At 37.7% G+C, this 24232-nt stretch overlaps 1 protein-coding gene across 5 annotated transcripts in view; it reads right to left on the reverse strand.

Moving 5' to 3' along the window:
- LOC137013297 (rho GTPase-activating protein 26-like) overlaps positions 1 to 24232 on the reverse strand; it is a 121594-nt gene that overhangs the window by 32816 nt on the left and 64546 nt on the right. For all 5 annotated transcript variants that reach the window (XR_010893693.1, XM_067376983.1, XM_067376982.1 and 2 more), the window contains exons 10-17: positions 21098 to 21192; positions 16857 to 16935; positions 12701 to 12737; positions 12497 to 12562; positions 12334 to 12408; positions 10358 to 10442; positions 5608 to 5666; positions 2783 to 2888 (exon numbers count right to left, since the gene is read on the reverse strand). Coding sequence is in view for 4 of the 5 variants with exons in the window: in XM_067376983.1 (XP_067233084.1) it covers positions 2783 to 2888; positions 5608 to 5666; positions 10358 to 10442; positions 12334 to 12408; positions 12497 to 12562; positions 12701 to 12737; positions 16857 to 16935; positions 21098 to 21192 (602 nt within the window). In the remaining variant the exon portion in view is untranslated. The remainder of the gene's footprint in view (positions 1 to 2782; positions 2889 to 5607; positions 5667 to 10357; positions 10443 to 12333; positions 12409 to 12496; positions 12563 to 12700; positions 12738 to 16856; positions 16936 to 21097; positions 21193 to 24232) is intronic.

Consider the following 24232-nt stretch of genomic DNA (forward strand, 5'->3'; position numbering starts at 1 on the left):
AGTAGTTCCTGAAGATTCCCCTGTGTGTTTTGGATTTTGTGGATTAAAGACTATTTCTTCTGTCATTCGGAGACATTGTTATTGGATTACACAGCACTGTGACATCTACGTGATAATCTGCATTTTCCAGAGTTTGGCTCGGCCTTGAACTGATATGCTAAAGCCGACAACATTATTAACTTTAGAAGCTTTGGAAGCTGAAACTCGCAATTATGGTCAGCTAGCCAATCAGAACCATCTGGGCTTTTCAGAAGGAGGGGCTTTGTAGACATCAATGTGTTTCAGACAGACTGGGAATAGAGGAGCTGCAATAATGTAAAAAATGTGTTTTTTGAACATTAAAGCACGTTCACGTTCTTGAAAATCCAATGCAAAATAACAAACTTTTACCATAGCATATTATGGCTCATTTACAACCCTTATAGTTTCACAGTTTTGATAAATTTGATATTGTTTTGTTGAGTACTATGGGTGTTTTGATTGTTTTTCTACTGATTGCAATGCTTCCCACAGGATTTTGTGAAACTGTGGTGGGTGGACCTCGGCCCATCTAGGGCAGTGGTCAGGAACCTATGGCTCACTAAAATCATGTGGCTCTCACCCTTTCAAAAAAAACAATCAATAAAAAATTTTAAATTTCGAAACATTTTACCAGATCACTTTCACTTTTGCTGCAAAGACCTTTATATCCTGTAAATGTATTGCATTTTTATCTGTATGATAATCCGGACAGCTTTCATTGGGCGGGACTGTTGGCATTATTAATAAAGAAATATGAATAAATGAGAAAGTAAAAAGGGGGACGTGCTTGATATTAAAAAGGAAACTGCGAAAGAGAACTGAATCCGCTACTGACAGGATGTTTCTGTGCGCATGCTCCAAGTGGAACATAGACAAATATAGCATCCTTGGTCTTTGGTTGCACGCCGAAACAGTCAAATACACACATTGTCAAAATGCCCACATTGGTGAGTATTCACATAAACACAGTCGACACAATCACTGTGTGTCTGCATTGTTCTTCACTCACTGACTTATACACACACAGAGAGAACTCTGAAGAGAATTTATGCTCCTCAGGTGGTAAATCAACCTCATAGTGAAAGCCCAGCGCAATTATAGGTGCAGTATGTAAGAATTCTGTCCGCTAGAGGCCTATTTAAAACAAAGGTGTAGCTTGATGACGCCAAATTTGAGCACAGAATCTTGGGACATGTGGTCTCCACATCAACGAATGGTGCAAAAGAATATGGATAGGACTCAGGAAGAAATCATGTTCATGGATGCGATTATTAACGTTACTGTAGTATGAAGCAGAGCAGGAGCGAGTGTTGTGGAGCTGAACGAGGAGCTGGAGCGATTGATCAACACACGCCTCACTAGCAGCAGGACTTTTATTATACCACAGTCGCCGACGCTTCCGCTTTTCCGGTCATGAGTATGAGGTAACACAGCTCTCTTTATCATATTAGATACATTTGAGAGTGTTGAAAAATATGTTATAACGTTACTCTGTGCGTTTTCTCAGAAGCTGCTGTGAGACACTGTTACACACTGCAGTAAGATAGATCCATTTTAGAATATCATATTAAATGCTGGATGGCTTGTCTTGATAAATGGCATGCAATTAATTTAAAAACATATTGTATGATTGAGAAAATGCTGTATTACTGTTACTAAAAATAAAGCTGCATCTGATTATGCTATGTTAGCTACTTCACAAAATAGTGTTTTTCTCTGAGGCATGGTAAAGCATGATACTTGAAAAAAATAAAGAAAATTAGATTTAAACAATAAGACTAAACATGATGAGCTATATAACAATAATTAGTTGTTCCCTTGTCTATTAAAACGTGTAATATATTAAAGTGTCTTTGGTGTTTCCATGGTTTCTACAAAATAAAACCGAAAACTGAGGGTAACGCGGATATGACGGAATTGACAGGCGACTCGTCACATGTCCCGGAGCCTTGGTTAAAATTGCAATTTTCTCACGATTTACAAATAGTTGGAAACATTTGGGATATTGTAAGTACTCAAGTGAACAAAATATATAACACTGGCCTAGTGGTTTTTGGAAATCTTACTGCAAAATTCTTACATATTGCACCTTTAATTGTATATTGTTTTTTATTGTTTGTTGCATATTTGTGTAATTTAGTTGTATATGGACCTAATGAAGTTACTATTATTAAAATGTTATTGAATTTTCTTTCTTTCTTTTTTTTTAGACTAAATTATTTTTACTTTGGCTCTTTTAGAAAAAAATCATTAACAAAAAATAAATAAAAATGAAAAATTGGCTCTTTGGTCAAAAAAGGGTCCCGACTCCTGCTCTAGGGGCAATGTTGATATTGTGGCAGACCGCCAAAAATAAATCAATGTTTGGGAAACACTGGATTGTGACAAATTAATCAAGCAGCTGTAGGGTGAGTGTGTGTGTCAACAGAATCATTTCTTCTACAAAACCTTTTCTTCTATATTTTCCCTTAGAAGTTTTATGTAAAACTCAAATACTCCCCAGTCTGCCGGCATCACAGTCAGGGTGTCAAATTAGACTCGCACAAAAGAAAATGGAGCTGGGAAAGGGAGGGAAGGAGACCGAGGAAAGGACAGGTGAAGGAAAACGAGCCGCTCTTTTCAGCTAGACAAACACAAAGGGGAAGTTAAGGCCTTTATTGCCATCAGCAGGGTTGAGGTTTTTACAATGGCAATCCTCTTAGGTCTTTAGCTCTGCTGGATTTGTAACCCAGTATAAATGGGCGTCAACACCAAAACTTACTTGGCCAAGTGTTTCATAAGAAGTTCCAGCATCTGGCGGTTCTTCTCCGGGAGACGGTGCACTATGGAGTGGATCTCTGCCACCCTCGCCTCGGGATTGTCCAGTTCTAGGAAGACAGAGAAAGAGGAAGCGAGAGAGTAAGCGGCTGCAAAGGAAAACACGCACATTTCCTTTTGTTCCGCATGAACTGCAGGCGTTTTATTGTTGTATTTAACTAGAGTGCATTATGATAGAGCCCAGACTCATTAGCTTCCACCATTAAGTCTTGATGCATATTTTCAACAGACACATTTCATGTTGCTGCTGTTGTAAAACAGAACAAAATTCATGTCCCCCACTCTGTGAGATCACTTCCTGACACGACCTGCACCAACACAGACACATTATTCCAATTAAAATGACATTAATGCTCACGTGTTTGTGTGTTTGTGTCTGTCTAGCTGTAAAAAAGCAAGAAACTCTGCCACCTAGTGTAGGTGACGGCTGCAGCAGTGTCCATTAAGGGCAAGGCTAAGCCACCAGACACAGGCTCTTAAAGGTCACTGAAATATTAGAGTAATCTATCCTGCTGCCTTGATATCCTAATAATCCGCAGTAACAAGAGGATGTGAGGTATAAAAGATATAACAAGGGAGAAAAGTATATTGTTGATTATTATATTCCTGCAGCCTCACATTCATTGCTTCATGCTGCAACCTGGATTCGAACACACAATGCCTGCATGAGCACCACAGCTTTATGTCTGTATAAAATAGTATAAAAAAGCAATTAGTAATTTTTTCAGAGATTGTATATTTAATACTGTATATCTATCATTATTATTTTTTCTTCCTGATTAGTTAAAAATGCTTTTAATTAGTTAAGAATTTAAGAAATTGTTTTGATCGTTTTAGCCAAAGGTTGTTTTACACACAAAATACAGATAAAGAATAGTATTTCCTGCAAATACAAAGCATATATTAAACTGCAAGTCCCAGTTTTATAGATAGCACATGACCAGACCAGACACGTATTTCTTTGTGTTGAACAGAAATTCAACCACTAGACTGTACACAAACATTTTCACACTTTCTTGTCTCTCTTGATTTAGTCTTCTCCAGTTACATACACATTCACATCATCTCTCACTCCTATATTCCCATCTCTCTCTCTCTCTCTCTCTCTCTGATGAAGGGCAAACTCCAGATGGTACCTTGCTCTTTATCACATAAACGGCTCACATAGACAGGAATGAACGAGGGGAGGGGTGGAAAAAAGAGAGAATATGAAAGGCTGAAAGGGAGGGGTGGAGCGCTCCAAAAAACGAGTTCATATGAGGACAAGGGCCTAACGTCACCCTTAAGGGCTGGAAAAAAGAGCAGAGAGAAAGACAGAAAAACAGAGAATAAAAAGGGAACAATGATAGAGAGCAAAATGAGATAAGATGAGATACAAAGAAAAAAAAAAAAGTCTTGTTAATCAGTTTTTTTGTGTGTTGTTGTTTTACGGTACAAAAATATTCAAAGATCAAGATATATTTACTTGAGAAGCAAACTTACATTAAATATTCTTTTCAGAGAATACATACTTTAATATATTTATAATTATTTTTCCCCAACAGTCAAAAAATGACTTTAATTAATGAATCATATTTTACATAATAGCTACAATAATTTTAGCAAACAGTTGTATTAATAAAAAAATCGAATAAAATTGAATGAAGTTGGTGCTTAAAGTTGAAGTGTGAAATTTCTGACTGAAGGTCACTAAAATATTAATCTGCCTGGCTGCCATGATAAACTAATAATCCTCAGTAACATGAATATAGTGAGAGAGGAGAGGTATAAAAGAGGATGTTTCAGACATGACAAGGGGGAAAAATATATTGTATTTATAATATATTATATATAATATATTATATTTCTGTAGCTCAAACTTCATTGCTTTATAGGAAATGGCACAACCCAAATTCAAAAACACCACAGCTTTATTTAATTATAAAATAGAATAAAAAGTATTTCATTATAAATGTGTTATATGATATTATATATTATATTATATTATAATTTATTACATTACATTATATTATATTTAATGCTATCAACCAATTAATCGCATCCAAAATAAAGGTTTGTGTTTACATTTAACAAAAATAGATTATATTTATATATAAAATATTTATATTTGTAAATTATTTATAAATATAAATATACAAATATACATGTATACATATAAATATTTCTTAAATAAATACATATGTGGGAGTATTTATATATACATATGTAAACACAAGCTTTTATTTTGGATGTGATTAATCGCGAGTAATTGTTTGACGGCACTAATTTTATATTATATTATACTATATTATATTTAAATATGTTTTATATATGTATTTTTAAGAACAAACTTCACTAAATGTTGTACACTTATGCTTAAGACAAGATTATATTGTCTGAAAACAAGTTATTATCTTACACACAAAAAACTGATCAAGAAAATCTAACAAAATGTTAACGTTTGTGTTTAAAGCTAAAGTATGACATTTCTGATTGAATTCACTTTTTTGCAGCATGAAAATTGAAGTTTATGGTCTACAAAAAGAAGATCTGGAGGAGGGACATCATCCCTTGAGGTCTCAGACAACAGCCGCCACACTGTAAATCCATTTTCTTTCCTCTACACCCCGGTTTCCTGCTTTGGACTGAGTCTTGCTAGCCTGAGCACTCCTGCTCTGTACTGTGTCTTATCAAGTGGTCGAACTGTAGTCAAATAGTATCACACAATCAAAATAGATCCGTGGAAATAAAGCCAGACCGGTCCAACCAGACAGATGGAGAGAAACTCACTGGCTGCTTTGATGAAGCTCCTCTGGTACTGGTATGTCATGAGAGGGGCCGGCAGCATCCTGATAGCAGAGAAGAACAGAAAAGATTAGCGATTAGATAACAGACCGAATAGACTGTGAGACTCAAAGACAAAAGGAATCATGCCGTCCAGAGAGAATAAACAGAGAGCGATTGGAGCCATGAGGGTGATATGTCTTCCTTTACCGTTTTTAAAGTTGTACACTACTTATTCACTAACTTCCGGAGGTTTTATTTTTAGACTGCAGGATAATTTGTAGTGTATTTGCAATGCTGTTGAATAATATAAATGATCAAATGATTTGTTAGAAAACATTTCATGGTTAGAACATTACTGACTATATTCTTTTTTACACTTTCTAACAAAAATGTGAGTGGTAATTGCCCATGCAAAACTTGATACCACAGTGCTAGCATGTTGAGGGTGGTTCCAGGCCGGTGTCATGAACAAACAGGTCCCCCATGTTTCTCCTACTAAAAAAGTTTGTTGAAAAAACTTGTAGTGTACTTCAAATCTTAAAGGTTTTTTAAACTGTACTTGCAGATAATATTATATCAATGAAATAAAAGGCCACTTAAAGGGTTAGTTCACCCAAAAATGAAAATTCTGTCATTAATTACTCACCCTCATGTCGTTCTACACCCGTAAGACCTTCGTTCATCTTTGGAACACAAATTAAGATATTTTTGATGAAATCTGAGAGCTGTCTGACTCCTCCATCGACAGCAATATAATCACCATTGTCAAGGCCCAGAAAGGGACTAAAGACAGTGTTAAAACAGTTCATGTGGCTACAGTGGTTCAACCTTAATGTTATGAAGTGACGAGAATACTTTTTTGTGTGCAAAAACAAAACAAAAATAACGACTTTATTCAACAATTTCTTCTCTTCCTTGTCAGTCTCCTATGCTTCATAAAATTAAGGTTGAAACACTGTAGTCACATGGACTATTTTAACAATGTCTTTACTACCTTTCTGGGCCTTGAAAATGGTAATTAAATTGCTGTCTATGGAGGAGTCAGAAATCTCTTGTATTTCATCAAAAATATCTTAAATATCTTAATGTGTTCTGAAGATGAACAAAGGTCTTACGGGTGTGGAACGACATGAGGGTGAGTAATGAATGGCACTAACCCTTTAAGTAAACAGAGTACAATTTAAAATAATGACAAATAAAAAGTTTTAGTTAAGTACTTTAAAATCATTGTTTAAATAATATTTTGTCACGCTTTAAAGAGGAAACTTGCATAAATGCAAGTTAAAGGGAAAGTTTACTGATTTTTACATTTTACATTTACTGATCCTCAGGCAATCCAAGAAGTAGGTGACTTTTTTCTTCAGTAGAACAGTTAAGAATATTTTAAAGGTGCCCTAGAATGAAAAATTGAATTTATCTTGGCATAGTTGAATAACAAGAGTTCAGTACATGGAAATGACATACAGTGAGTCTCAAACACCATTGTTTCCTCCTTCTTATATAAATCTCATTTGTTTAAAAGACCTCCGAAGAACAGGTGAATCTGTTACGTAACAGTCAGGATCATTAATATGTACGCCCCCAATATTTGCAAGAACAACAGCGAAAAATGGCAGATGGAGCGATAATAACTGACATGATCCATGATTACATGATATTTTTAGTGATATTTGTAAAATTCTCTTTATAAATGTTTCGTTAGCATGTTGCTAATGTACTGTTAAATGTGGTTAAAGTTACCATCGTTTATTACTGTATTCATGGAGACAAGAGCCGTCGCTATTTTCATTTTTAAACACTTGCAGTCTGTATAACATAAACACAACTTCATTCTTTATAAATCTCTCCAACAGTGTGTAACGTTAGCTTTAGCCACGGAGCACTATCAAACTCATTCAGAATCACAAGAGAGGGAGCACAAGATTTAAAGGGGCCGTGCAGCCTGAATTGGCGCATATTTAATGATGCCCCAAAATAGGCAGTTAAAAAAAATGAATAAAAAAAATCTATGGGGTATTTTGAGCTGAAACTTCACAGACACATTCAGGGGACACCTTAGACTTATATTACATCTTGCAAAATCTGGTTCTAGGGCACCTTTAAGCTGAAACTGTGTTCCTCTGTGATTCATATAATGGGTGCTGTCACTTTGATATTCAAAAAAAACACATGCAGACAAAACAAAATTAATACTCCGCAGCTCCTGACAATAGGTCTTTAGAAGTGAAACGATCAGTCTGTGCAAGAAACTGAACATTATTTACCACATTTTTTTTTTTTTTACCTCAAATCCACAGCCTTGGCATAATGACCTATGTGAAAGAGAAACTCACATGTGAGCTGATGCTGTGTTTGTTTACAACAGAGAGGGAAGACACACGTGTTGTATTGTACATCAAAATCGTACTTGTTTTTACTCTGGATGCCGCAACCTATATGTGCGTGATCTCAATTGGGAAGATTGACTTTTCATAGATTCTCAACGTTTGAGCTCCCGTGCATATGTCATTATGAAACAGGAAGATCACGCTGCAGACTGTTGTGAATGTGATCAGGGCCTTTTGACAAGGCTGTGGATTAGAGGTAATAATATTGTAAATAATGTTTCTTGCAGTTTCCTGCACAGAACAATTGTTTTGCTTCTTGAGACCTCAATGTACCATCAGGAGCCGCGGGTATTAATTTTGTTTTGTCTGCGTGTTTTTTTTTTTTAATCTCAAAGTGACGGCACACATTGACTTGCGTTATATGAATCATAGAGGATCACAGTTTCAGATAAAGATCTTCTTTACTGCTCTACTGAAGAAAAAAAAAGTCACCTACATCTTGGATGGCCTGAAGCTAAATTAAAGGTGCCCTAGAACGTTTTTTCACAAGATGTAATATTAGTCTAAGGTGTCCCCTGAATGTGTCTGAAGTTTCAGCTCAAATTACCCCGTAGATTTTTTTTAATTAATTTTTTTATCTGCCTATTTTGGGGCATAATTAGAAATGAGCCGATTCAGGGTGCGTGGCCCTTTAAATCTCGCGCTCCCCGCCCCCAAGCTCTCGACTATAAAACAGTGCACAAAAAAAGTTCACACAGCTAATATAACCCTCAAATGGATCTTTACCAAATGCTTCGGATCATGTGAGTATAGTATTTATTTGGAAGTTTACATTGATTCTGAATGAGTTTGATAGTGCTCCGTGGCTAACAGCTAACATTACACACTGTTGGAGAGATTTATAAAGAATGAAGTTGTGTTTATGACTTATACAGACTGCAAGTGTTTAAAAATGAAAATAGCGACGGCTCTTGTCTCCGTGAATTCAGTTAGAAACGACGGTAACTTTAACCACATTTAACGGTACATTAGCAACATGCTAACGAAACATTTAGAAAGACAGTTTACAAATATCACTAAAAATATCATGATATCATGGATCATGTCAGTTATTATTGCTCCATCTGCCATTTTTTTACTGTTGTTCTTGCTTGCTTACCTAGTCTGATGATTCAGCTGTGCACAGATCCAGACGTTAATACTGGCTGCCCCTTGTCTAATGCTTGAACATGAGCTGGTATATGCAGATATTGGGGACGTACATATTAATGATCCCGACTGTTACGTAACAGTCGGTGTTATGTTGAGATTCGACTGTTCTTCAGAGATCTTTTAAACAAATGAGATTTACATAAGAAGGAAAAAACAATGGAGTTTGAGACTCACTGTATGTCATTTCCATGTACTGAACTCTTGTTATTCAACTATGCCAAGATAAATTCAATTTTCAATTCTATGGCACCTTTAACAGCAAATTTTCATTTTTGGGTGAACTATCCCTTTAATAACATGCAAATAATTAAACTTTTTATATATTCAATATTTTAAATTATTATACTTAATTTAAAATATGTTTAATAAGATCACCTGTTGTACAGTCCATCAGGCTGTAACAGAACTGACAGCATACAAGCCATACAATTATAGAGAGCTATCCTCTATTGTATTTTCTAGTTTTCTAGTGTATTTTCTTGTTTTGTATTTTCCAGGGTGTTTTACAGGGGCTGGTCAAATCGAGGTAGGTAAAATACATTTTGTGTTGCATTATTTGCATTTTCCACTGCAGGAACTTTCCCCAGGAACGAGGGACTTTGGTGTGGTACTCTGTGACTTTCGACCACAGGGACCAGGGTCTAAATGAAGTTCTGGGTAAAAATTTCCCCCTCAGAAAGTCCCTGCTCGTGAGGTAGTACGTTTTCAAAGTTCAGGAACTTTCGGTGGTGGGACTTGGGCACTGAACATGCAGATTGGTTGAGAATTTTATTTCAACCACCATTTTTAAAAGTCTATTGAGGTGCGTATAGTAAGAGTTTGAAATCAACAAAGTTTAAAAAATACGACAGATGGACAAACTACAAGATTCAGGCTTTATTAAAGGGTCAGTTCACCCAAAAATGAAAATAATGTCATTTATTACTCACCCTCATGCCGTTCTACACCCGTAAGACCTTCGTTCATCTTCGGAACACAAAATAACTTAATTTGCGTTACGAAGATTAACAAAGGTCTTATGGGTGTGGAACAGCATGAGAGTAATAAATAACAAAATTTTCATTTTTGGGTGAACTAACCCTTTAAGCTAACTTGCTTAATCTTTACGGTAATTTGGACCGCGATGGAAACACAAACAGCAACAGGTCAGGCTATAGACTGTTAAAATTGGACTGATGCACCTCTGGTCATTGTGTGAAGGGGTAGGTTGGTACCTGAGGTAGTGCTTTATTGCACTGGTGATGGTCTTGATCTCCCATTCTGTGCTGTCCAGCTCCACATCTGCACAGGTTTTGGGGTCTAGAAGAGGGATTAAAGTATCTTATGATTACTTTGGCTCAACATTTGAATGGAATTACCAACTGCAAAAAAAAAAAAAAAAAATGCATACCAACTCAGCAAAACCATTGTGCCAGTACATGTACTGTGTGTGCCAGTAAACTATGCATATGCGTGAGGGTTAATTAGTATCAAAATCGCAAGCCATTTCCTTAAGCAAAACTGTCAAAGTATATCATTACCTCTGAACCAGGCAGCTAAAGAATGGTGATCTAGTGATTATCACAACAACATGAAAGTCTGTTCATCCTCCTTTCACCACAGGGTGTGACGGCATTCCTATCACTTTTGCGTGTGAAGAGTGCATTTGTATTTGAATTATAGTTCCTTGCTAAGTGAAGCTTTATACACAAATGAAGCAGATGTGCTTTGAAAGTACAGTAAAAAAATACTGTAATATGGGAGGGACACAAACATGGATTTCAGCATGGTGGCAAAGAACAAGGTCAATGCATTTGACACTGCAGGTTAGGTTTAAATACGCTATTATACTAATTCTCATTCAATTTGACTAGATGAACTGCAAAAAAAAAAAAAAAAAAATGTCTCTAATATGCAAACGGTCCAACTCCACAAGAAAAATCATCATTATTGTAATTAGCATATCTGTCTGTACAAGAGCAATGCATCATGAAGAAACTAGGGCGCACACTTTGTAATCAATAAATCTGTCTACAGTGTAAATCAATGACGCAACGTGACAACTAGACCACTCGCATTACAATTAAACAAAGCTGTCTAAAAACTACAAGTGAGCGTTGCGATAAAACTAAATACCGTGGTCAATGGTATCTAGTCACTTGCACGAAAACATTCAGTATTCCTCAAAATGAATAAAAACAGTGAAATGCAATCTCAGAATTTAACGCAAACCTGTAATAATTATATATATTAAATTACACAAATATAATTTATGTATTTAATCTTACTTTATTAACCAATGTCTTTACTATTCAATGATCTAAATCAACCATACTAATAAGCAAAATTTACTTTGATTGGATTTAGAAATAAGAACGTTGAACTTTCTCTTCTTGTATCCTATTCTTCATTAATCCAGAATTGCAGCACAGCTGAAAGGTTTGTTTGAGCTGTGCCCTCTACTGTACAGGTGTAAATTTGCATTTCCTTCAGCCTGAGGCTTATTCATTTCACTTTTGGTGTGAAAGGGCCTTTTCATTAACCAAAAATAGAACTTTTTTGTTGTTATTAAAAAACAAATAAAAAACAAGCAAGCCCAGCCCAGGTGAGAAAAAGGAACACGTTTTCATAAAACGTAACTAACACAATTAGTTACTTTTTCAGGGAGAAACGCAATATTGTGATGCATTACTTCCCAACACTGCTTCTGAGTGACAGGCGTAACACTATAGTACACAATATAACAGCAGAGCGGCAATGCTGATGAATGGACAAGAAGGCAGGGTCTTAAGATGGTCAGACGCCTGTCTAGCATATGTTTACATAGGAAAAACTACTAAAAAGTGAGCCAATAGCCTTGTATGTAGCACCTCCAGCGACCAGAGTTCGATAACCGGCTCAAGGTCCTTTGCCAATCCGGTTCTCCTCTCTCTCCGCCCCATGCTTTCCTGTCTCATCTGCACTGTTCTATCTAATAAAGGCACAAAAAGGCCAAAAACATAACTTAAAAAAAAAAAAAAAAACTCAGTGACTCTCCAACAGAGCTTTATGATTTATGATATAACTTCTCGTACTAGGGAATTATGTGTTACTCAAAACCATTTTAAGGCTGAGAAATTGCATAGGTGGCATTTATGACTCAAATTCATTTCATTTTAATCTCCAGAATTCACTAAAGCAAAATGACCAGCAGCGGGATGCTGATTCTCACCCATGGCCAGGCTGAGTAGTTTCTGCACTCTGGAGTTGACACCAACGATCCTGTATAGCCCCTGCTCATCAATCCCTGTTATAGAAAACCACAGACTGTCACACTTATGTTCTAGACACCATCTGACCTTTACATCTAAACAGGAGAAATAAAAGAGGCGTACCTCTGGTTTCTACGGCATAGATGAATTTTTTGACAACGTTGAAGCCGATGACATCTAATTGGGCCACTTAAATAGAAAGTACATTAGGACAAATTAAACATCAGTACAACTTCATGGTAAAACAAACCTACCACTTTTAGTAATATACAACAAGAGTGTGCAACTCTGTAATTCAACTGAATTATGATTTTCAAATGTACTTACTGCCTTCATTCTGGCTATCGCGATTCAGGGTGTACACCTGTGAGAAGACATTGTGGTTAGGTTTGTGGCTGTCAACACAAAGCAGCTTTGGGAAAAAGAAAAAAAAAAATGATCTCCTGCTCAGCAAGTACAATTTTGTGCTATCAGTTAAGAAGCCTTCATACTGTAGCACAATACAGACAGCTCATTTGCACTTTTACATGCATAATCTCTTTGTTGAGTGCTTTTGAAAGCAGGCTTCGAGTCATTTAGCATGCTAACACATTATCTGTTTCAAAACCTAGTGAGCTGCCTACATAGGCATGGAGGACGACTGACACGTGGATTATAAATGCATAATTGATTCAAAAACAAACAATATTGATAAAAATATTAAAATAAATACAAAGTTGAATTTTCATACTGCTTAGCTTAACAGCATGCTAACCCGTGATAGCACATGTACGTCACGGAGACGTCTATTTGATATCTGCATTTACATATTGTATTTTTTTAGAGTGTTTGTTCATCTGCAATGACATTTCCTGTCATACGTTAAATAGACATTTTTGTCTTTAAGATGTTTATGATTTAGGGCCCTATTTTAATGATCTAAGCATATGGTCTGAAGAGCATGGTGCAGGTGCATTTAGGGTGTGTCTGAATCCACTTTTGCTAGTTTAAGGACAGATAAAATGGTTGGTGCACCAGGTGCATCGTCCAAAATGGGTTCTCTTAGGGTGCGTTCACACTTGTAGTTCGGTTCATTTGGTCCGGACCAAAGAAGAAAAAAAAACATTTAGTCCTGGTCCGGTTAGCGTCCACATTGGCAATTTTATCACCAAACCAAAAGATACCGAACCTTAAGGCATAGGGATACATTCACAACGTGATTGGTCGGATTTTATGACGTATTGCCTATTTTGAGACGGAACTTACAGAACATCCAAAACAGTGCTGTTTGCTGAGGTAAATGCGCTCGTTGTGTGTGCGTAGCCTGCATGTGATGGTATTTTGGCCAACTGGCAACTCGTGAAGAGCTTATAAAATGTGTAAAGTAGTCAAAACACCGGCGGGAATCCATCCGATCTGCTGCATGGAGACGCGCGTCTGATGCCTGTGATGGGCAAACTCGCGATTATGGGTGTTTTCACACCTATGGATCGCTTGTTTTGTTCCGAAACAGGGACTAAATTTGTTACAATGTTGCTTTTTTTCCTTGGTTCGGTTCGCTTTCACATGGCAAAATTTCAAAGCGTACCAAAATGCGTTAAGGTAAGTCACATGGGAGTAAAACTGTCCTCTTATTGGTCAGAATTTTCTCTGCGTCATCCATCAAAATAATGATTGACAAGTTCGCTCCATGAGTTTATTGTGGCTTTATTTGTAACTGTCGAGACACACACAAACACTTTATAAATGTAGCTCTCTCCCGCAGTTAATTCATATTTGCTGCGGCAATTCAAACCCGCGCTCTTTCTCTCTCTCTCCATCTCTGGATTTCCCAGCGCTGTCTAGTAGGCGACCTGTTGTCCGTCTGTCGAGAGAGACCATTTGAATTTTATAATGAAGCAGAGCGGGAATTGAGACTTCGTCGGGACAGCATTCTCGCACGGAGAAGTGTAATTACACACCAGAGGCGATCGTTGGCTTTCAGATATTGTAAATAATGTGCTCACTCACAGAATCAGACATTACTGATTTTTATATCATATTTTCCGTTATGAAAATGATATAGTTTGGTTCGTTGGTCCGTTAACTGGGTCGATTGCTTTCACATCTCAAGCGAACCGCTCCAGAGTTCGTTTGAAAGCGTACCGAGACCACCTCTTCAAGCAGGTCTCGGTACGCTTGTTTGGTCCGCTTTTGGTGCGCACCCGAGTGCGATTGCTGCTTTCACACCTGCCCAAACGAACCGCACCAAAGGGGCAAACGAACTCTGGTACGATTCAACCGAACTAAATGAGGCAGGTGTGAAAGCACCCTATAACAAGAAAAACCGACATGCGTGAGGATTCTGTCCTTTTTAGGGTGCGTTCACACTTGTCATGTTTGGTTCGATTAAAACGAACCCTGGTGCGATTGCTCGGTTAGTGCGGTTCATTTGAACATATGTGAACGCTGCCATCCGAGCCCTGGTGCGCACCAAACAAGCGGACCGAGACCGCTGAAAAGATGGGTCTCGGTCCGCTTCCAAACGAACTCTGGTGCGGTTCGAATGATATATGAACGCAACACAGACCAAAGACATGTAACCGAACCAAAAACAGGAAGACGAGACCCTAAAAAGGACAGAATCCTCACGCATGTCGGTTTTTCTTGTCATAGTCGCGAGTTTGCCCATCACAGGCATCAGACGCGCGTCTCCATGCAGCAGATCGTTTGTGTGTGTGTGTGACGGACGGATTCCCACCAGTGTTTTGACTACTTTATACATTTTATAAGCTCTTCACGAGTTCCCAGCGGGCCAAAATACCATCACATGCAGGCTACGCACCGCTACGCACACACAACGAGCGCATTTACCTCAGCAAACAGCACTGTTTTTGATGTTCGGTAAGTTCCGTCTCAAAATAGGCAATACGTCATAAAATCCGACCAATCAGGTTGTGAATGTATCCCTATGCCTTAAGGTTCGGTATCTTTTGGTTAGGTGATAATATTGCCAATGTGAACGCTAACCGGACAAGGACTAAATGGTTTTTTTTTTTTTCTTCTTTGGTCCGGACCAAATGAACCAAACGAACCGAATTACAAGTGTGAACGCACCCTTAGGGTCTCGTCTTCCTGTTTTTGGTTCAGTTACATGTCTTTGGTCCGTGTTGCGTTCATATATCATTCGAACCGCACCAGAGTTTGTTTGGAAGCGGACCGAGACCCATCTTTTCAGCTTGTTTGGTGCGCACCAGGGTTCGGATGGCAGCGTTCACATATGTTCAAATGAACCGCACTATCTGAGCAATCGCACCAGGGTTCGTTTTAATCGAACCAAACATGACAAGTGTGAACGCACCCTTACTGAGTCATGGGTGTGTTTTGGGAGTAACGTGCAAAAAAAAAACGATCAGAATGTTATCTCCTATTCCCTTTAAAAGTCAGGTGCGATTGCACCATGATGGATTCGCTATTTCTGGCGGAATACAGACACCCTCAACCTGACGAGTCAGTTTAAATACATGTGTGTATTGCCACGATTGGTCAAATAATTAGCCAATTTCATTTGTATGTGTGTTGTGCACCCCCGCCTATAGGCTCATATTACTAACACGCTTTTTAAATAACAAGACAAATATTGCACCATTAGGGCAGGTTTCAGTTGGTCAATGGCGCAGTCGTGTTCAGTTGCCTCAAAATAGCAACACGCCAACAATGAGCCTGAACACTCCTTGTTTTCAGACCAGCACGCTCAAGGACGAACAGACAGGCGTGAATGCATTTGCTATTAAACAACGTGCCGCAGGACATGAAAATGATAACTGTGTCGGGCTGAAACTAGCAAAAAACACTTGTCGCGCCTGGCATTGCATCGTGCCGGGTGTATGATAGGGCCCCTAGAATGTATGTAAAACTGCTTTTTCTGAGATGTTTATCAGATGTTTGTACACAACAGATGCTTTCCAGGTGAAAATCTCTTTAGCAGACATATTAGAGATATGTTATCTGTGCTATCTGGGACAGCTAACTATTAAAATTAACTGTCGAATGTTTTTGTCCTGTGTGTTTTTGTATTTATTGTTTTATTTGTGTGTCTTTGTGCGTGTGTGTGATAAGCACTATCTGAATGGTTGCCTAAAGAGTGTTTCGTCAGTCACTGATTCTGGTTCTATTCAAGTTAGCATGCTGCCCTTAAGGATAGCAGTCTATGTAGGTAGCAGACTAGCAAGGTATCTCACTAGATAATAAAACAAGAGCATAAAACATCCTACAATACATTGCAGATTCAATTATGAAGCCAACACTCAACTAAACCACTGTATCTGAATTCCGATCCAAAAAGAACAGGCTAAAGGCCTTAACAATGCATATTTATGAGACCCAATGAATCTCATGAATATGCATTCAAAACGAGAATACACTTTATCTGATGCACAGCAGTGCCAAGCATGTGAAACACTCTTAAGATGAAGCCTATCAGATTTGAGAGTGAAACAAATTTATGATCTCTCAGATATAGTACCGGTTCTCTTCCGTCCATGGCTTCCATCCAGAGTCTGCGGTCTTCTTCTGACAGCGCCTGCATGGTGATCACGCCAGGCCTGAAACATGCACACAAGTCCACACATAGGCATGCACAGGGGTACAGTCCACATGCATGCACACACACACACACACACACACGTTGGGTTTTCTTATTTTCTTATCTGTACAAGCTGTATATTTTATCCTCTAACCCTAAACCTACCCAGCACAGAAAACCTTCTGCATTATTAGATTTTCAAAAAACATCACTCAGTATAATTTATAAGCTGTTTTCCTCATGGGGACTAAAAAAATGTCCCCACAAGGACAAGGATTTCGAATAATATCTTTGTGGGGATAACCACACACACACATCTGTGTTGCATGTATATTTATTACAGTTGGACACTGTTAGTAGACAGAACACACACGCTCACTAGTTTATTTTACTATGACAATTTGTTTTCTTAAAACTATACACGGCAACCCTTGTAAAAAAAAAAAGAACTGTGCTTAATTGTATTAAATGTGCACTTGTAGTGTACACCAAATATTAAAAGTATATTTTTAAAAATCTGTACTTGCAGATAATATAATATTAATGAAATAAAAGCCACTTAAGTGTACTTAAAGAGAAGTTTAGAGTACATTTTAAATCATTATGTTTTAATAATCGGTCATGCTTTAAATAAGTACACTTATTTTAATGGGTTGGCTAACAGACTAAAGTAAATTAATAGTATATTATCTGATATTATATTTAAAGGTGCAGTAAGCGATTTCTGAGAAACACTGTTGAAATGGACACACAAACACCCCTACCCAAAACAAACACCCCTCCCCCTTCACTGATCCACCCCCAAAATAACGAAGATGCTCTGCAACACAGGCAAGGACTACGGACAACGGTTCTGTGAAACAGCGAAAACCAATGTTACTCACGTATTGAGCAGAAACAAAGCAATCTCTGTGTTGACTACAAGAGTGTTTTGGTCCGATCCACTTTGTTTTTCTCATATTTACACAGCCAGGACAGTACACACACACACAGAACAGACATCTAGCAAACATTGGCGAACTTATTTGTTTAGGTGTTGATTCAAATTTTCAACAGCATTTCTCAGAAATCGATTACTGCACCTTTTAAAGTAAAAATATTTTAAATGGAGTAATTTGCAACGGCATCTTCAGAAATGTAATTACAAATATATTTAAATACATGACAAGTTTTAAATGCTTGTCAGAACATTTGACAATTAAATTGCATATAAAGTAATTAAGTGGGTCAAAAAAGCCCTCTTAAGTTCAATTAAATGCATTTAATATAATTTAAACTATAATACATTTTCATTTACATAAACTATTACATTCATATGTAGTATATTCTTTTAAAGTCTATTATTTCTTTTTAAATAAATGCTAAAGTGTACTTTTTCACAAGGACAAAAGCATTCATAGTTGAAGAAACATCCGTCAACTGTTCACAAATGTATTTTATACAAACCACATTGCAATTTTACAAAATCCGCCTGCTTTTCTGATTGACAACCCACAAAAACACTATTCAAACACCTTCCCATAAAAGTATTAAAAAAAAAATGAACATCACATACACAAAATGTCATTGTTTTCCACACCACCACTGCACTAACACATTGTAAATCTAGGGGCTTCTGTTCACAAACTCGTTTAAACAGGCCCATTTCTATTACCATAACTCTGCCTGACCTGACATGACCTAACCTTCAGTTGTCACATGGGTTAATGGTGTGTGAGAGTGTGCGCTACTGATTTACTGATAGAGCTGCCATACTGAAATATTAAGAGGTTTTCCAGCACATGGCACAGTACACTGGCTTTTACTTTTACTGTCGTATGCTAAATCAGATAAAGGTTTTCACTTGGCAAAAGAACATTATCAAGGCACTGGTTGGACTTGTAAAAGGACTGTTCGTACTCTGATTTTGCAAATCCTCAAATCTGAACTGTTTGTCCAAATAATGTTGTCAATATCTGTGGTAGCTACATTGGTTACCATAGTAATGAAATTTTATTTTTTACAGTAGCAGTCAGTGTGGAAAGAGAAGATGGAAAATGACACAGCGACACTTCTGCTTACGTTACTTTATGATTCAGCACAAAGGCATTACTGTAATATACACATTCATGCGCAGACTGTGTGTTTGCTTACTACATGGCCACAGTAAGAGCCACTTTATTAGGCACACATTGCTAGTACCAGGTTGGACCCACTTTTCCACTTTGTGGCATAGACTCAACAAGGTGCTGGAAGCATTCCTCAGAGATTTTGGTTCATATTGACATGATATCATCACGCAGTTGCTGCAGATTTCTCAGCTGCACATCCATGATGAGAATCTCCCATTCCACCACATCCCAAAGCTGCTCTATTGGATTGAGCTATAATCGATTATGGTCTATTACTGCAACGATGCAGGATCGTCCATGTCTGCATCACGATAGAAACGATGAATTCTTCCTGAGCATTTGAGCATGTGGTTAAAAACTAGCCTAGAGTGCCATTTGCTGTTAAAAGCTAATCTCAGAATCTATTTGAGAAAGAATCGTGATGCATTCGGAAAATCTCAGGAAGGATCCACGAATCGCGAAGCATCGATTTATTGTTGCAGCTCTAATCTATATGGCAGTTTTTCCCCATGGTATTGATGTCAAAATTGTGGCCAGTAAACATGCTGAGTGGATAATAACTTTGGAAAACCATTAGCCACAGTGGCTGGGGAGCAAAAAAAGTTAATGTCAAGCCCTATGTGTAAATGTGCAAGCATAAGGATTTGAGCGAGTTTGACAAGGGCCAAATTGTGATGGCTAGACGAATGGGTCAGAGCATCTCCAAAACTGCAGCTCTTGTGGGGTGTTCCCGGTCTGCAGTGGTCAGTATGATAGAGTCCTTGGACACTATCAAAAGTGTCCAAGGAAGGAACAGTGGTGAACCGGCAACAGGGTCATGGGCGGCCAAGGGTCATTGATGCACGTGGGTAGCGAAGGCTAGCCCGTGTGGTCCGATCCAACAGACAAGCTCAAATTGCTCAAGAAGTTAATGCTGGTTCTGATAGAAAGGTGTCAGAATACACAGTGCATCACAGTTTGGAGCTGCATAGCTGCAGACCAGTCAGGGTGCCCATATTAACCCCTGTCCACCACCACAAGCACCAATAGTAGGCACATGAGCATCAGAACTGGACCACGGAGCAATGGAAGAAGGTGTTCTGGTCTGATGAATCACGTTTTCTTTTACATCACGTGGATGGCCGGGTGTGTGTGCGTCGCTTACCTGGGGAACACATGGCACCAGGATGCACTATGGGAAGAAGGGAAGCCGGCGGAGGCAGTGTGATGCTTTGGTCAATGTTCTGCTGGGAAACCTTGGGTCCTGCCATTCATGTGGATGTTACTTTGACACGTACCACCTACCTAAGCATTGTTGAAGACCATGTACACCCTTTCATGGAAACGGTATTCCCTGGTGGCTGTGACCTCTTTCAGCAGGATAATGCTCCTGCCACAAAGCAAATATGGTTCAGGAATGGTTTGAGGTGTTGACTTGGCCTCCAAATTCCCCAGATCTCAATCCAATCGAACATCTGTGGGATGTGCTGAACAAACAAGTTCGATCCATGGAGGCTCCACCTCACAACTTACAGGACTTAAAGGATCTGCTGCTAACATCTTGGTGCCAGATACCACAGCACACCTTCAGGGGTCTAGTGGAGTCCATGCCTCGACGGGTCAGGGCTGTTTTGGCAGGAAAAGTGGGACCAACACAATATTAGGAATGTGGTCATAATGTTATGCCTGATCGGTGTATATTCTGTGGAAATAAATCTTATTATCTGACACAATTTTGCTGGGAAACAAGACTAAAATATTAAGAAAATGAGTGTGCAAATAATGGTGTGGGCTACTTCCCAACAGTCCAACGTTGTGTCACCACTTTGAGGAGGGCTGAGGACATCTTTTGGCCTAAAGGTTAAATGTAACGTAATCCCCTTCCTAGATGGCTACTTTACCTCTCCATTCCTAGTTACTGCAAGAGTTGTGACAGGTTGAAGCTATCTGCAGTGTACTCTTTTTATGCCTGGCAGACCCAGTTAAATCTCCACCCCCTTTCCTGAGCAGCAGCCAGGAAGTATGACTCCTACTGGGTGTTATGTGGACTAAAGCGCCATCTGGTGGCGGGTATGTGGGCCATCAACTCACCGGTCTACGGCTTCAATGTCAAAGCAGAACCTCTTCTCGATGGAGTCTGTTTTCCTTCTGGTGCAAGATTTGAGGGTAAAGCTTTCCTCATCTCCCTGAAAGAGAAACATATGGTTAAATATAGGCACCAAATTTTCACTATTTGACTTTGATTTTTATGTGAGCCTGGACAGTTGACAGGAAAATGTGAGCAGATGTTCTATATTTACAGACAACACTGTCATCACAAAAATGATTATATAAATGTATGATAAAGTGTAAGGTTACTCAGTATCTTCTTGCAAAGTCTAGCCAAGGAATGGATGTTTAAATGTGGTGAGCTATTTTTATTCCAACACTTCACAACTCCTGTAGAGACTAGCGACACATTACACGCATGCCGCTGATGCTCTCTTTTTCAGTGACCTCTCCACTTACAGTCTAATTGTTTCTACCAGTCCACTCTACTGAGTGACTTCTCTTTAGTTTTCTTTCTCTCTTCTCATACCGGAAAAGGTGCCAAGGTAATGCTAGCATAACGACTGCAAACTAAACAAACTGAGAATGTAATGGAGATGTGAAACAAGGGTGCTCATCTGAAACTAAAAATGACAAATGGGACACTCTGCGGTCTAGTCTACAATACGTCTGCAAGACTTTAAGTGCACAATTAGGGACAAAGTCATGCTTTAAGAACTATTCTAGGTTATTAAATTTGGCAAGCATTAGTATTTGAACCCTTAACCTAAAGTATTACACTTCGGTCCATAATTCAACACCGTTCGTGCTGCAAACATGCATTATCAAATTCTGTGGCTTGTTGAGCTGCAGTGTGCTATTACTACTGGAATTGATAACATTTTATGATTTTCGTTACAAAAAGACTTGACTTGGACCGGTAAGCAGCCACCGAACACCCTAGTAACCACCCACAACACCTTAGCAAAACAACCTGTCACTAGTGTGACAGAACTGCTTACCAACCTTTGACTGTGTAAAGTAATATTTTTAACTCATCACATTGCATGTTTAATTCAATATATGGTTGACCAGTCTTGACTTACCTTCTAAAACAAATTTTTCATTATAGCTCACTAAAATATCACGCCAAATATGTTGACGATTAGCTGACAGGCAGTCAACTGGTTTCCACACAAAGTGCTTAAAAATATGAGTTTGTAATTCCTGCTTGTAATCCCTCTGGTTGTTTTGCCTGCTAAGCCTCCAATATAAGTATACTTACTGTAAACATGTTTGTTTTAACCAACTGAAGGATTAGCTGCAATGATTGTTGTAAATGACACCGTCGCAGATGCAATACATAAACATTACTCTATTATTTACTGGAATATATATTGAAACATTGAATCTGCATTCATTACAATTTCAGTCATTTAATTCTATTTAGATTTGGTGTTGGCGTGAAAGATAAAGGCTACACACGCTTCTGTAATGTGTACTAAATATGAGCTATATTGGACTGAGACAGCAAACATGATTCAACTTCAAATTCGATTATACGTTAGTAGAACTAAAATAGAAGGAAACCTGAAAAAATTAAAGTATCTGCTGTAATTGTTTTAATAACATTTTTATTTATTTATTTATTATTATATTCAGTATGAAATACCCATAAATACATTATTATATACACAACATGATGTATATTAGTTGATATTAAAGATCAATGTTTTAAATTTCAGTTATAGAATGGTATTTTTAATCTATATATAAAATAAGCATTTTAAATATAGCTTTAACGAAGCTTTCATGAAGCTTCGGAGTGTTATGGATCAGCAGTTCGGAGTGCCAAAGTCACGTGATTTCAGCAGTTTGGCGGTTTGACACAGGATCCGAATCATGATTCGACACAAAAGATTCATAACGCTCCGAAGCTTCCTGAAGCAGTGTTTTGAAATCGGCCATCACTGTAGAAGTCGTTTTTTTTGTGTTTTTTTTGTGTTTTTTTTGGCACACCAAAAATATTCTCGTCACTTTATAATATTAATATTGAACCACTGTACTCACATGAACTAATTTAAATATGTTTTTAGTACATTAATGGATCTTGAGAGAGGTGTCATTGCTGGCTATGCAGGCCTCACGGAGCCATCGGATTTCAACAAAAATATATTTTTTCTGAAAAAAGATTTGTGTTCTGAAGATGAATGAAGGTCTTACGGGTGTGGAACGGCATGAGGGCAAGTAATAAATGACATTATTTTCATTTTTGGGTGAACTAACCCTTTAAATGTGGATATTTTTCTTACACAAACGCATCGCTTCACTTCATATTAACCCCCCGAGCCATAAGGAGTATGTTAATGATGGATGGATGCACTTTCTTGAGCTTCATCCCGTTCACTGCCATTATAAAGCTTGGAAGCAACTGTATTCGTCTGAAAGAAGAAAGTCATTTACACCTAGAATGGCTTGAGGGTGAGTAAATTATCGGGTCATTTTAGTTTTAAAGTGAACTAATCCATTAACTCATCCATGATCACGATTTCTGCATTGAGTCCCATTGAATTGCTTTCCGTCGGCTGTGGAGGTGACAATGACATCATTCATGGCATCATCAAGCTATGCCTTTGTTATTGTTTTGAAATTACGTAACAATGTAATTGATTCAATCGTTATTTGAAAAGCCAAGTTACCTTCAAAAGGGGATTTGCTCTATTATGATCAATACCGTAGACATCAGTGTTTATATCCGAACTATAAACTTTTAGTTTATCGAGGCAAAAATCGTAGTTAATAGTTAGTTAATAGTGAGAATTTGACCCTAAACTAAAATGTGACCATATATACAGCATATATTATATATATATATATATATATATATATATATATATATATATATATATATATATGTATATATGGTCACATTTTAGTTTAGGGTCAAATAGTTTAGGGTCGCTTATATATATATATATATATATATATATATATATATATATATATATATATATATATATATATATATATATATATATATATATATATATAATATAAGCGACCCTAAACTATTTGACCCTAAACTAAAATATATATATATATATATATATATCTATATATATACACACACACACACACACACACACACACACACACACACAGGTATATACATGGTGCAACAGACGAAAACCTTTCAAT

This window comes from Chanodichthys erythropterus, chromosome 22 (genome assembly GCF_024489055.1).
Source record: "Chanodichthys erythropterus isolate Z2021 chromosome 22, ASM2448905v1, whole genome shotgun sequence".
Lineage (NCBI taxonomy): Eukaryota > Metazoa > Chordata > Actinopteri > Cypriniformes > Xenocyprididae > Chanodichthys > Chanodichthys erythropterus.